The sequence below is a fragment of the Schistocerca piceifrons genome, chromosome X (assembly GCF_021461385.2).
Source record: "Schistocerca piceifrons isolate TAMUIC-IGC-003096 chromosome X, iqSchPice1.1, whole genome shotgun sequence".
Lineage (NCBI taxonomy): Eukaryota > Metazoa > Arthropoda > Insecta > Orthoptera > Acrididae > Schistocerca > Schistocerca piceifrons.
Genome location: NC_060149.1, coordinates 25863238 through 25878624, shown reverse-complemented (window position 1 = coordinate 25878624; position 15387 = coordinate 25863238). Strand labels below are relative to the sequence as shown.

Sequence of the window (15387 nt, the reverse complement as noted above, 5' to 3'; positions counted from 1 at the left end):
AATCACATAGTACAAGAGCCGAACTGTATGGAGGATGTTGTAGAGTTTCCTAACCGTATGGCTGAAGTGTAGCCTTCCTCTGATTGGCAGTGAGGGGGTAGACATTATTGTGCAACAGTCTGATTCCTTCTGAGAGCATTCCTGAGCGTTTGGACTTCGTGGCACGTCGCTCCTATGCGAAGTGTCTTCATGACACTGTGCATCGGTTGTGGTTCCACCCTAGAGGAACTCGACGAGCAGATGGCCCCTGTAGTCAAAGAAGAAGGTCACCGTGACATAATATGATGTCACTATTTCGAGAGCAATGGCAAACAGCAGAGCCAATAGTGGAAACATCCCACATCTCCCACGACAAATAAATTAAAGAGTATTCACACAAGTTAGGTAAGGTCGTGATGACCTTCTTCCACTGCAGGGGCCCTCTGCTCATCGTGTTCCTCGACCGTAGAAACACAATCAGTGCACAGTGCTACGAAGACACTTTGAAGAAACTGCAACGTGCGATGAAGTCAAAACACCCAAGAATGCTGTCGGATGGAATCGTCTTGTTGCACGATAATGCCTGCCACCACACTGCCTGTCGCACGTAGGCTACACTTCAGTGTAGTACAACGTAATTTGTAACATAACAAACTGGGAACCATTGCAACATCGTCTGTACATCCCAGATCTGTCAACAACCGATTTTTACATCTTTGGTAACCTGAAGAAAGACGTGTGTGGACATTTTTCAGTCATACGAGGAAGTGCAAGAGTGGATCCAGTTGTGGATCCTTCAGTAGCCAACCGCGTTCAGTGAAATAGGAGTTGATTGTCTCGTCTCCCAGTGTAGCGCTTACTTTTGAATGGAACCATTCCATGGTCCAATGGTAGCGGGTGTTTGGTTTTCATTTGGCTGCCCCGTATACTATTAGATGCCAAAGTCAACCAAATGTGCCAGTTATGCAAATCATAAACATCATAAGAAGAAACATATTAAAATTAGGTGAGATCAGTCGGCCAGATTTATATGAACTGATCAGTCTCCTAGAAATAGTACCAAACAATTACTTAACTTTCCAAGGAGAGATACAACAGCAGAATGATGGGCTAACTATGAGAAGCTGCCTAGCAGTAACCCTACAAAATATTTTCTTGGATCTCCTAGGTTTTTTTTCAGAGAACAGGCCCAATGGGCTGATAAACTCAGTTACTACCAACGCTATGTGGATATTATGCTCATTAATTTTAATAGAAATAAGAGAATTCCACCAAAAAATCATAAAATGCGCAAGATGATCAAATTTGCCGTCCAGTATGAAATAAACAAGCTTATAAACTTCCTAGACACGAAACTAACTAATGATAATGGTATCCATAAACAGGGTATGTCTCATAAACCAGCCTCAACTGATTGTATAGTGTCGTCTCACCCATTATTACACAAAGCTGCATATTTTCATGCCATGCTATAGTGTATCATTAGAGCCCCTTCCACAAAAAAAAGCATGAGGACGGAATTGGAATTATTAAGACTGTAGCATTCAATCATGTTTATAATCCTAATACAGTCGATAAAATATACAGAAAGAGAATTAAGGCCAAGTATGCAAATGAAAATAAGAAAAAACATTAGCAAAAGTACAAAGGAAGCAGAATCAAAAAATAATTAAGTTTGAATGCTTGGAGAATATTTTACAAAAAAAAGTTACACATTTCATAACAGTAATCTCAAAATTAGCTCTCACACAGAATATAAACTACAAATGAGCGTAATGCAGACAAAACTCAAAACTACAACCAGTCAGGGATATACAGTGTGTTACAAAAAGGTACGGCGAAACTTTCAGGAAACATTCCTCACACACAAAGAAAGAAAATATGTTATGTGGACATGTGTCCGGAAACGCTTACTTTCCATGTTAGAGCTCATTTTATTACTTCTCTTCAAATCACATTAATCATGGAATGGAAACACACAGCAACAGAACGTACTAGCGTGACTTCAACCACTTTGTTACAGGAAATGTTCAAAATGTCCTCCGTTAGCGAGGATACATGCATCCACCCTCCGTCGCATGGAATCCCTGATGCGCTAATGCAGCCCTGGAGAATGGTGTATTGTATCACAGCCGTCCATAATACGAGCACGAAGAGTCTCTACATTTGGTACCGGGGTTGCGCAGACAAGAGCTTTCAAATGCCCCCATAAATGAAAGCCAAGAGGGATGTGATCAGGAGAGCGTGGAGGCCATGGAATTGGTCCGCCTCTACCAATCCATCGGTCACCGAATCTGTTGTTGAGAAGCGTACGAACACTTCGACTGAAATGTGCAGGAGCTCCATCGTGCATGAACCACATGTTGTGTCGTACTTGTAAAGGCACAAGTTCTAGCAGCACAGGTAGAGTATCCCGTATGAAATCGTGATAACGTGCTCCATTGAGCGTAGGTGGAAGAACATGGGGCCCAATCGAGACATCACCAACAATGCCTGCCCAAACGTTCACAGAAAATCTGTGTTGATGACGTGATTGCACAATTGCGTGCAGATTCTCGTCAGCCCACACATGTTGATTGTGAAAATTTACAATTTGATCACGTTGGAATGAAGCCTCATCCGTAAAGAGAACATTTGCACTGAAATGAGGATTGACACATTGTCGTATGAACCATTCGCAGAAGTGTACCCGTGGAGGCCAATCAGCTGCTGATAGTGCCTGCACACGCTGTACATGGTACCAAAACAACTGGTTCTCCCGTAGCACTCTCCATACAGTGACGTGGTCAACGTTACCTTGTACAGCAGCAACTTCTCTGACGCTGACATTAGGGTTATCGTCAACTGCACGAAGAATTGCCTCGTCTATTGCAGGTGTCCTCGTCGTTCTAGGTCTTCCCCAGTCGCGAGTCATAGGCTGGAATGTTCCGTGCTCCCTAAGACGTCGATCAATTGCTTCGAACGTCTTCCTGTCAGGACACCTTCGTTCTGGAAATCTGTCTCGATACAAACGTACCGCGCCACGGCTATTGCCCCGTGCTAATCCATACATCAAATGGGCATCTGCCAACTCCACATTTGTAAACATTGCACTGACTGCAAAACCACGTTCGTGATGAACACTAACCTGTTGATGCTACGTACTGATGTACTTGATGCTAGTACTGTAGAGCAATAAGTCGCATGTCAACACAAGCACCGAAGTCAACGTTACCTTCCTTCTATTGGGCCAACTGGCGGTGAATCGAGGAAGTACACTACATACTGACGAAACTAAAATGAGCTCTAACATGGAAATTAAGCGTTTCCGGAGACATGTCCACATAACATCTTTTCTTTATTTGTGTGTGAGGAATGTTTCCTGAAAGTTTGGCCGTACCTTTTTGTAACACCCTGTATAAACTTAAATACTGCGGCGATGGGTGGGGGGGGGGGGGGGGGGGAGGGGACGGGAGGCAGGACAAAAGACTCTAAAATGGTTATTTTTTTTTTTAGATAAACGTGTTGCTCAATTTCGAAACATGTCATGTTACAAATTACGTTGTACTACAAATGGGTAAACTAGAGGTTCAGGGGAAATCACTCGTAGAAGTGTATGAGAATGCTGTAGCGAAAAAAAAAAATTCTGCACTCCAGATTCAGCAGGGCGGGGAACAAGTGGCCCCTCTGTCCTTCCCCTCCCCACCCCGCTCAAACCTTTCCCACTTGTGAAGTGCGAACGCCTAGCCTATGTGTCGGTTTATGAGGACCAAAATTTAGTAAAAATACAAAGAACATATAAAAAAAAGCGTGAACAACCTTTCCACACGTAGCCCGCCTCTTAGAGCAAAGCGACACTCTACGGTACACATAAGCACTAATCTTTGAATTCTAGACAGAGCGGAATAGGGAAAGTTTATGAACATTCTAGAGGAGACGGATATCAACAGTCATTTGACAAAATCCACGTAACATTTTAAATGAACAAAACTAACTTATAAATCAAAAATACATTGAGAACTTTATCAAAATTCTTCTCAGTACACAGAAAATTCATGACAAAAGTCAGCCCTCGATTTCGCGTTCAATAGAAATGGACTTTCATCAAAGTTAAGAAAATTTAACCACAGAATATATCTCTGGAATAAAAATAGATCGATAATATGTCAGATGTGCAGATGCATTATAAATATGGCAAAGCAAAATAATGTCATAGTTCATACATAATATTAATGAAACCATAAATGTAAGTAAATGATGTCCATACAAGTAGCAAACGTATATTTGTATAGGGGCATATTTATAATGGCTTCCTTCAACAAAGGCATCGCTTGAAAATGAGCCATGCTCAGAATTAGTAGCGGGAAAAATAAAATAACAAGAAAGAATAAATTGCAGCTCCGGTGGAACAGAGATACGAAAGGTGTATTTCATACAATTTATTTAAATTGTGTAACAACATACTAAAAATATTTAACATTTTCACTTTTGAGCACAGTTTTATTTATTTACATGCATTAATGTAATTGCCATGTATTTTAGTGTGCCTGATTATATATATTTTTTAATATAATCGCAACTATTTTGTAAATTTTAATAACTAATACGAATGCATCTTGCTGTAGTACTGGCGCAAAATAACTTTGACCACGAGATGACATAGTGATAAAAATTAACTATTTTTTTCTTCGATAGTATAAGCATTAGGTCTACATTAATTAATGAAACGTTTATATGTATTTCTTAGTGAATGATATATTTGTCCCAGAGCATCCCCCAACCACACAGACTATAAAGGCTTCCGTAAACGATCAAACCTGTTTGTCAAACGAGCCGTTGACCAGCTGCGGATTTGCCAAACAAGCCCGTACACGTACAAACGAAGTTTGCCAGTTTAACCTCACTTTCAATCAGACGCTATTCGTGTACGTGGGTATTTTGACAGCAGTGAGAATGGCCTCAAAAGCAGACAAAGCTGGCATTGTGTGGCTGTGTGTAAAGAAGAAGAAGAAGAAGAAGAAAACAATGAGAGAGAAATTTACCCATGAAAATCTCCTAAAGTAAATGTTACTGTCAGAACTCGATGATTACATCACCTTCCGTCGAGTGGACGATGAAACTTTTACAAATCTGTTAAGGCCGTCATAAAAGAGGAAACTTATTAGTCAAATTCGCTTTTTATGTAGCGATGGATGTGTCAAACAAGCTCGTACTCGTACCAAGCAAGTTTCTCAATATAACCTTACGTTTGATGCAGACGCTCTTCGTGTAAGATATATTTTGTCACTAGTGTGAATGGCCATAAATGCAGGTAAAATTTAACGGAACTGTTACATTTAGGATCTCATGATTACATCAGCTTTCTGCGGGTGGACAGTGAAACGTTTAATGGGTAACCTGTTTAGAGTTACTTCGCCCTCACATTGAAAAATAAGACACATGTGTGCGAAAATTAAATTTTATTCCCTTCTGCCGGCCGCGGTGGCCGAGCGGTTCTAGGCGCTACAGTCCGGAGCCGCGCGACCGCTACGGTTGCAGGTTCGAATCCTGCCTCGGGCATGGGTGTGTGTGATGTCCTTAGGTTAGTTAGGTTTAAGTAGTTCTAGGGGACTGACGACCTCAGAAGTTCAGTCCCATAGTGCTCAGAGCCATTTGAACCATATTCCCTTGTGCTTGCTCCTCTAATAACAATTCATTAAAATGTCATAATGTAGCGACAAATGGACCACATCGTCTGTGAAAGAAGCGGAGAATTTCGATTTCAGTTGTTCCATTGCACCCCTGCTTGTATCTTACGAGTGAAATAGTGGTATTTGTTCATAACCTCTTCCAGCGTAATACGTGGCTGGGAAAGATGTGATACGTCTACCGTTTTGGTAACAGTCAGTGCTGTTTTGTTTTTGACCTTGATCGTAGCTTCAATAGTTGTGGGAAATCACGATACAATGAGAGAAATAGTAATACAACAATTTCTCATTAATCATATGCTACGAATCATCGACACAGCGTCCGTCATCTTGTCAAACTTTCCTTCAATCAAAATTTCTCTCAAACACGTCAAACACGCGCTTTGGTTGACAACCACGTCAAACAGTACCGTACACAGTCAAATATTTGGCAAGCATAATTAAGTTTGGCATGCATAATTAAGTTTGACAAAATGTTTGATCGTTTATGGGGGCGTTAACACACGCACCTACATAAAAAAAAACGAATATCAAAATGCATACAGACACCACAATGCAAACAAAACACGACCAAACAACAGACAGCGACAGCTGTTGACACTGTGAACAGTAAACTCACATATCCAATAAACCAATACACTGAGAAAGTGAAGTATTTAAGTGAAATATATCTGCAAACGTTGAAAAACCGACATTCTGGTGTATGCAGGACAACGAGGTATAATTCCAACGCGACTCATACAGGATGTTACAGAAGGAACGGTCAGTATTCATGAATATGCCAGAAACGATCGTTCTAAGCAAAAAAAGTCTACTTCTCCATCTTTGAGATTGTGAAACAAATCTCTTCTAGTGCAAGCTCTTTGCATTCCATATATTGAAAGGTGGTTGCACGGTCCAAACAAAGAAAAATATGTCCGGCACACTTGGGCTACGAAGTACATACCTTACGAGCATGAGCACTTGTTCATCTTCGATAATGTGAAACATCTTTACTACACAACATATGCTAATAGTTCTTAAGACATGCATTTTAGAGTCCATGTTCACTAGACTTTTATGCTTCGAATGATCGTTCCCGTCAAATCCCTAAATACTGGCTATTTCTACTGGGACACCCTGTATATACTGGAAAGCTGCAGTGCATATTATCTCATGACTAAACATTGAGCTCTGACTGGGAGAGTTAAAGGCTGGTTGGTCGATTCGGAGGAGGGGACCAAACAGCGAGGTCATCGGTCCATGGCCGGACGCGGGTTCGAACCGTCGTCCTCCCGAACGCGAGTGCAGTGGGAAAGCTAAACATGAGTTTGTTGTAACACAGTTGGTTTATAAGCTCTCTGGTTTGCTTACTTCCAAGGAATTCAGTACAAAAAGGGGGAGCAGGAGGGGAAGGAGGGTGGTTTACTAGGGAAACTTCCCATCGCACCCCCCTCAGATTTTGCAGTAAGGTTGCCCAGTGCATAGCCCGTCAAAAACTGTACACAAATCGAGCATGAAAACAGAAGGAAGGTCTGCTGAACTGTGAAAAAAGAAGCAAAATAGAAACAGTGAACTGTTCAAGCTCAAGATGCACAATGTCGTGATTATGTGGACACGAAGTTGGACGGCCAAGTGGAAGATCCGTGTCCGGATCTCCCTCGTGCCCCACCTTTTTTTCACTAAATTATTAACCGTCCGTCCCGTCACTGACGTGGCTGTTCTTTTCCTGTAGTCCTGTCAATTGTCATACTGTACACTAGTTATAGAATATAAGTCACGTGGTAAGAGTATATTGCGGTCGCAAGTAAATGGAATGAATAGTGAGAGCAGGCGAGATACCGCTTAGACCTGTCTCAGAAATGAAAACAACTAGTAAACGGGTGTGAACTATGTTACAGCAAAGGAATTCAAGAGTTAAAACTTCCAAAACGGAACGCAAAGTCAAAGACCTTAAAACATATATTTTGGTAGAACACAGGGAAACGTGTGTGACCGTGAAACTGTTGTGTTCGAATGTTGCAGCTTCTGTGACAAACTACTATATTTATATCATTTCTTCGGGAGTGATCACATTCATATTCATACGAACACCTAAATCGGGCAAGAAGGCGTATCTCACTCAATCACCAGACGTATAAGTCAAGAAATTTCAATCATATGACACACATACTGTCACCAATGTCGCATATGGCACCCAGACGTGTTTCCCGGTGGAGGATTTGTCTGACTTGTCGCTTCGTCATCAAACGTTTGCGATTCCCATTCGAGAGCCACTTCCTTTCGGCTACTAATAAAAGTAGTTGTGCAGAATCAACTTCATTATAAGACCCATTCTTACATCTTGCTGTTGCAAACGGACGTTAAACCACGACACATACACACACAAATTTGAATAAATCGAACCGACACTCAACGACCGGTAGGACAGTTCATAATTTTGTGAAAAAAATAATGGGACACGAGGGAGATTTGGACACGGATGTGTCGCATTACCGTGACCACATAACCACGACGCCGTAGCTCTTCTACTCCGCTCAGTGTTGCACGTCTTGAGCTTTGACCGTTCGCTGTTTATATCTTATTTCTTTTTTTCACAGTTCCGTACACCTTCTTCCTGTTTTCATGCTTGATCTGTGTTCAGTTTTTGCCATCTTACCACTAAATCTGAGAAAGGTACGATGGGGAGTGTCCCTTGTTTGGAATGGGCCGTGGCATAGGGGAGCGGCACGAAGACGCCATGCGTTTGCCGTGCCCCTTCATAGAGGCAACCCGATGGGCAAGGGACACATCTCATCCCAAGAGCACACTACCCTCGTACTCGAGGGCTTGCCGTCATATCATTTCATATAGATCGCATTTCTCAGTTCATTAGATGAAATATCGCTAGTTTTGTAGAAAGCTGAACTCACTTGCTGAGGCAACACATAGGTCATAATAATAATTTTTCAACGGTTTTGCCCTCATAGCGATTAATTACTGTATACAACAACTAAAGATGTTTTTATAATCAAATATGTGCAGCTCAAACATCTTAGTTGAAGAACTATATGGTAAACTTCATTCATACATCACATACTGGATGTTGGCCAGTTTCTTACGACATACGGTGCTTTTGTAAAACAACAAAAAGAAAATTCAATGATAGGGCTTAGATTAGATTATAAGTATGTAAGTATAGATTAAATTATAAGTCCAAACCTAAGAAATTCCGAAGTTAAGAGACAAACTCTCACATACGAATAAATGTGTATATCTAGAAGAAACCTACACTGTCTTCAGCTCACGCCATTTGTCCAGATTTGAAAATTGGACCTTCCATTCATATCTGTTCCTATTCACTGATGAAAATTCCACTAGGCAACGTAACTGTTGGGTAAAGAACGTATCCCGACATATTTTCCCAGTTTTCCTCAAATAATAGTCCACAAAATGTTTGTGTGTAATGACTATAGTTTCAGTCATGTAGATTTGTTGGCCCAACATCAATTCGATCTTGCAAACTTTGCGTTTTATCCGACCATACCTCTAGGCACACCAAACTTCGTGCTTCGATGCATTGTTTCAGCGTTCTGCTTGCTGTAATGACTTCAGTGTTAATTCGACACTAAGTTCTTCCTCTACAGTACTCGACGTTATTAAGGGGAATGACAGTACATTAGTGTGCATTGCGCGTTTTATACTACTTCAATTTCATTTTAGAGCAGTCTTAAAAGTACTATAACACTACTACAGCGTTTGTTTTATCATTATGCAGTTTACCTAGTGACGCTAAGATTTTAGTCCTGTCACAAGGAAGCCAAATATAACACTATACTGCGCCGTTTGTTATGCTAGCACAACGAGTATTACCAAATATGGTATTATGATGCAGTAAATGTTACCCTCTGCGAGGATTTAAGTAAAATTGACCGCGAGTTACCTAATGGATTTGGATCACCGAACTTGAATGCACTGCTACAGAAGAAACCAGAAAGCTAAAGGTTGAAATTTGGAAAATGTTTTAAGTAACCAAGTTTACTTAAATGAAATAAAATACTGTCGCCAGCCTAATTAGGCATAGTAATGTGGAACATTACTTCTATATAATCTGTATAGAGTTATGATAAAGGAAAGCTACTATTACTTCTTACCCAAAGAAGTGCAATGAAACTGTACTATAATCAGATAAGTGATACAGTGAATACCAGCAGTCACAAATAGTATGCGCAAGCTCTCACAGGAACAACTGACACTTTATCTCTTCTCAACAGTAATACTTTGTCACATATAAATTATCTCATCATCAAATGTTGTGAAAGACACTACTAAACCAAAAATGGACATGGACATGGTTCTGTTTCAATAGTTGTTTTTCATATAGTACAAATGTAATTAAAAGTCACCGGCAACAGGATTTTTACACTCACTATGAAGCAAACTTATTTCTACTTTTTATGAATAAAAGCAATTACTGTAACTTTATCTTTTATAGGCAAAGACTTAGGTGTGGCCCTCAAACTGTCTTTCCAATTTTTACTACACAAAGCACACAAAACTCAAAATTTACTTCAACTGTAATTAATAGGTACATTCATTATTGAAGTAGGTTTATTCTTATTAAGCAACACTTAAATGGAGATTCTCAAACTGACCATTACACTAAAGCAAACTGAACACATTTTTCTGAGACGATTTGGTAGATGCAAATTTAGGTATTACTTTTTCACAAATTTCACTCAACTTGCATAGCTTTTAAAACAGTTAATGCCAGTGATTATTCATACAGGTTCTAGGGTATGACATTAAATGCATTTACACTCTAACTTCAAGACAACGTGCTGTCTTATTGCCATTTATACAATCAGTAATTTTCACTAACAGAATTTAATGCAGTTAATCTTTAAAGCACAAACACTTTGAAATAAAACAAATCAATCACTATGGAGGTTTTCATAAATGCAACACTAACTTCCTCCCTTAATTTCAATGGGAACCACAGTATCTCTAGATATCTTTTTGCATTCAGAATTGTGCAAATAATCAACCATTTATTTTCAATAGATTTTAACACACAGGCTACTCTGATGTCAGTATTTATGTGGAGTGGATCCTAAAAGATATCATGAAAGGAACCAAATCAAGGATCGGAAACAAATTTCACAGAATTTACCTTATTATTGCAAATTAAACAACACTTAACAGTACTGGTTCATACTTTTACAAAATTCTGACCTCTTGTAACTGCCGAAGTGATTGCGCAAATCGGCGACGAGTACATAACGGCTACTGGTCTCTCCTCTGGATGTAATTGGCTCTGTTACCTTCTTCCTGGCTACGACATTTCCAACATTAGAAATGGTTCAAATGGCTCTAAGCACTATGTGACTTAACATCTGAGGTCATCAGTCCTCTAGACTCAGAACTATTTAAACCTAACTAACCTAAGGACATCAAACACATCCATGCCCGAGGCAGGATTCGAACCTGCGACCGTAGCAGCAGCGCGATTCCGGAATGAAGCACATAGAACCGCACGACCACAGCGGCCGCCTCCAACATTAGAGTCTTTTCCATTAATAGAGCACCATTTTATAGTCGTTCACACATCTGAGGCCTTTCCATATTACATCCAGGTACTGGAAGCCTCACCCGACACATGCACAGCTCACTCTTTTGCTGCTCAGACCAAAACTATCCAGTGGCTAGCTGCCGACTGACTGTGTTCTCTCACTGGCGCCCAGACTGAGCGCTACATACACCTTTTAGTCCGCGCCAACTATATTTTGGCGCGCGCCAACTCACTTCCTTTACAAATGGGAAATACTATTGCTTTTCAGTTTATACAATGCAAGTCCCTAGGTATGAACCAGCTTCTACATAGTTGTAAACAATCATCTTTTAAAAAATCTTAATATTTAAATACATTAACATGTCAACACAAAAGCCACATAATTATAGAACATTTTCCTTCAGGTAATACAAAGAATTTAAATAATAAAGGGAAAACATTTTACACAACTTTCCACTTCATTACAATAGATCAAAGACATTACATAGCAAAAAAAATACATACTTGACATTAAACGGAATTAATCAGTGCAAAATATTTACAGAATTAATTATGGTGTTACAGTACAATATCACTCGACTTCAGTCCACATTAACTTGTGAAAATATTGTGTTCTCTAATCATTACAACAATACACTATTTCGTATATAGTGTGGTGCTCATTAAAATTTCTGGTGCCAGGAAACTTTGTGTTGCATCATTTTTGTCGATAAAATGTGCCGTTGCGCTGAGAAGACTTTTTATGTTTCACACAGGATCACTGATAACAAGTTTATGTGTGGTCCCGGCACGAGGTTCAATCAGCAGAGTCGTACTTGTCAAGCACGCGAATTTGTGGACTGCAGCATTTCCACGTCATTATACCACCTCAACAACCATTTCCAGCCCACGCAACAAGAAGGTACGTAAACATATCAAAGTTAATTGTCTGTTGGACCAAAGCAAAAATTTGTCATAGAAATTTTCTAGTATATACTTAAGGTAGTAATGATTGTCATCAAACTGTGCGTTGATTTTCATTCAGTGTTTTGTTGGGATTAAGGTCTCCAATATTCATGAGATGCACTGCAATCATACGTTGTCGCACAATGGTAACACTATCAGTTTATCCTCACAGAAAAAAAGGAAAAGATGATGTGGGTGAATTCAGAGGTCTCATCCGATTTGTAGCATTACTAATATTTTCTGTCACTTTTCTATGTGTCTGGGGTCATTCAGCTTCCGCAGGTAGCGGAAGAGAAGCTGTCGCTTTCTATTCCGCTGGCTGGTAACTCCGGGTTCTTGCACTGCTTATTATGGTTCAAATGGCTCTGAGCACTATGGGACTTAACTACTGTGGTCATCAGTCCCCTAGAACTTAGAACTACTTAAACCAAACTAACCTAAGGACATCACACACATCCGTGCCCGAGGCAGAATTCGAACCTGCGACCGCAGCAGTCGCGCTGTTCCGGACTGCGCGCCTAGAACCGCTAGGCTTATTATGATGGACGAATATAAATCGACTTTCCGATACGTGAAATGTGTGGACAAACTTGGCAAGGATTATGTGGATTGTTGGAAGAGATTTGACGTTTTAGTGTTCTTTCCTTCCGTATTACTTTCTTAGAAAAGCCAAAGGTAGTTTGTCACGGAAATAGTTACTATAAGGGTCAGTCAAATGTAAACGAGACAGACGGCAAGAAAGTAAGTAAACTGTTTATTATTTCAAAAGTAATTACCATGACTGTTAATACATTTATCCGACTGTGACACGAGATGGTCGATGTTTTCATGGAAAATTGGGGTTGCCTACGGAACCGTGATCGTACCCAGGCGTGAACCTCTTCGTCCGAAGCAAATCGACGGCAACGAACGTCTTTCTTCAGGGTTTCAAAAGCATGGAAATCTCACGGGGAGAGATAGGGATTCTATGGAAGATGTGTAAGGGCTTCAGAACGGAACAACAACCTGCCAGAAAAATGCCCGCCCGGTTGTTTCGGATACATTTCAGAAGTTGCACTGGGAAGCATTAACACATCCTCCATACAGTCCCGATCTCTCTCAATTTCCATATTTTTGAAACCCTGAAGAAATACGTTCGTGACCGCCGATTTGCTTCGGACGAAGAGGTTCACGCATGGGTACGATCACGGTTCCGTTGGCAACCGCAAACAATTTGCCGTCTGGTCTCGCAGTCGTATAAATATATTAACACTTAACGGCGATTACTTTTGAAGTAATAAACAGTTTACTTACTTTTTGCCATCTGTCTCGTTTTCATTTGACTCCCTTATACATATCGTAACATGTCTTTTGCTAGTCGCCCATCTGTGCTTGTCATGTTTAATACTGTAGTCGCCTGGGCCAGAATCCAACTTTGCTGGGATGAGTTTTTTCTTCAGCCTGGAGCAGATGAGACGATCTTTTCCTAATCTTCCCAAATGGGCTGCGGCCATAGCCTACATGTTTGGCTTACAGGGGCTGTAATTTCCGCATAACTGCTAGTGTTTCCGGCATCAGTTGCAAACAAAGTTCTTCAAGTTCTGCCAGGAGGCAGTGTCTTAAATAAGCACTGAGTAAGCAGGAGCAGGGAATGGTTAATAAGAATGCCTACATTTTGCTCCCGTGTGTGACTGGCTGACTGGCCTATATGTTGAAAAGCTTCGCGGTGCGATTTGGGACTCGCAAAATCGAGCGATCAGCCGGCAGCCCCTCGTGGGGTTTGGTGGCAAGTCGTAGGCACAGTTTGTATTTTCAAGTGGGTATCATTTCCGAAATCTGGAGCTAGTGATCCTTCACGACCAACGAAGCTATTTCTCCGGTACGGAAAGCTTGCAGACCATTCGAAAGTGCGTTCCCGAGCGCGGCGGTCGAGTTGTACTTGGGAATTTCGTGTTTTCATCGGCGAGTGTAGCGAATCAGTGAACCTGAACTTGTTGGATAAAAAGTGTCCTCAGAAGGAAAGGTCATTAGGGACCGAGCACAAGCTCGGAATGATTCAACGATGAGGAAGTAAATCGGAGCCGCGCGGGATTAGCCGAGCGGTGTAAGGCGCTGCAGTCATGGACTGTGCGGCTGGTCCCGGTGGAGGTTCGAGTCCTCCCTCGGGCATGGGTGTGTGTGATTGTCCTTAGGATAATTTAGGTTAAGTAGTGTGAGAGCTTAGGGACTGATGACCTTAGCAGTTACATCCCATAAGATTTCACACACATTTGAACATTTTTGAAGTAAATCGGCCGTGACCTTTCAAAGGAACTGTCCCGGCATTTGCCTGAAGCGATTCAGACAAATCACGAAAAAGCGAAATCTGGATGGCCGGACGATAAATTTTACCGTCGTCCCCTCGAATGTGATTGTAGTGTGCTGAGCACTCGCTCGGTAAGAGGCACCAGAACAGAGCGTGGAGCCATTAGCTAGTTGTAGGTGCTGCTGGCTCCAAGTGACAGACTTGGCTAGGGTTAATTCATGAGAATAAATTTCATTCGTTTCTGTGCAAATTTGAGAGTGATGCTTTTGTGTGACCCTTTCCCTATTGATTTTGAACTGTATTTCTTTTACTATACATATGGTTTTGGATGGGGCCCGCCTTTGGCAAAACACAATTTTGTTTTTTATCCTAAACATGTTTCACTGCAGTTGCAGCATCATCAGTGGGCTTTTATTTTACGGCCCTTACACACCTGAGGATGGGCTCTTAACAGTCCGAAACCGATCGTGCGAAAATAAAGTAATTTACAACTGAACCGGTATTTTCAGCCTCTGCTATAATGCTCAGTTGCGGATGTTCTTCCAACAGGCTTGTTTGTACTTACAACAGTATTTTACATGAGTCATTCTGTACGTATTGTTTTCAGGTTGGGCTGGCATCAGAACAACATAATAGATTCCTCCTAGCGTGAAAAACGTAAACGCTAAAATAAATTCCTATTATTCCACGAGGCAAATGGTAGACACGGTATTCTATTATTGTGTAGCCAACGGCGTTAATCAACAGGCACGTATCGTATGCCTCAAAACACAAATCGTGAATGGTGGATAGGCCCCAAGTCTCTGGGATCCGTAGAAGCGAATTTTTCGAATAGCTAGTGGAAATAGAATATGAACTTTTGCAACACTGCTTGATTGCCTGCACATGTATATCTACAGTATATATACCAAGCGAAGTGAAAATTTCCCGAGAGTCTCAGATATAACGTTGACAGAGTTGAAATTCTGATTTTGATGAGTTGG

The 15387-nt window shown here is 40.9% G+C and overlaps 1 protein-coding gene across 1 annotated transcript in view; it reads left to right on the top strand.

Moving 5' to 3' along the window:
- LOC124722163 overlaps window positions 1-15387 on the top strand; it is a 483207-nt gene that overhangs the window by 451331 nt on the left and 16489 nt on the right. Inside the window, exon 9 of the mRNA XM_047247365.1 lies at window positions 11931-12076. Coding sequence (XP_047103321.1) covers window positions 11931-12076 — 146 coding nt within the window. The remainder of the gene's footprint in view (window positions 1-11930; window positions 12077-15387) is intronic.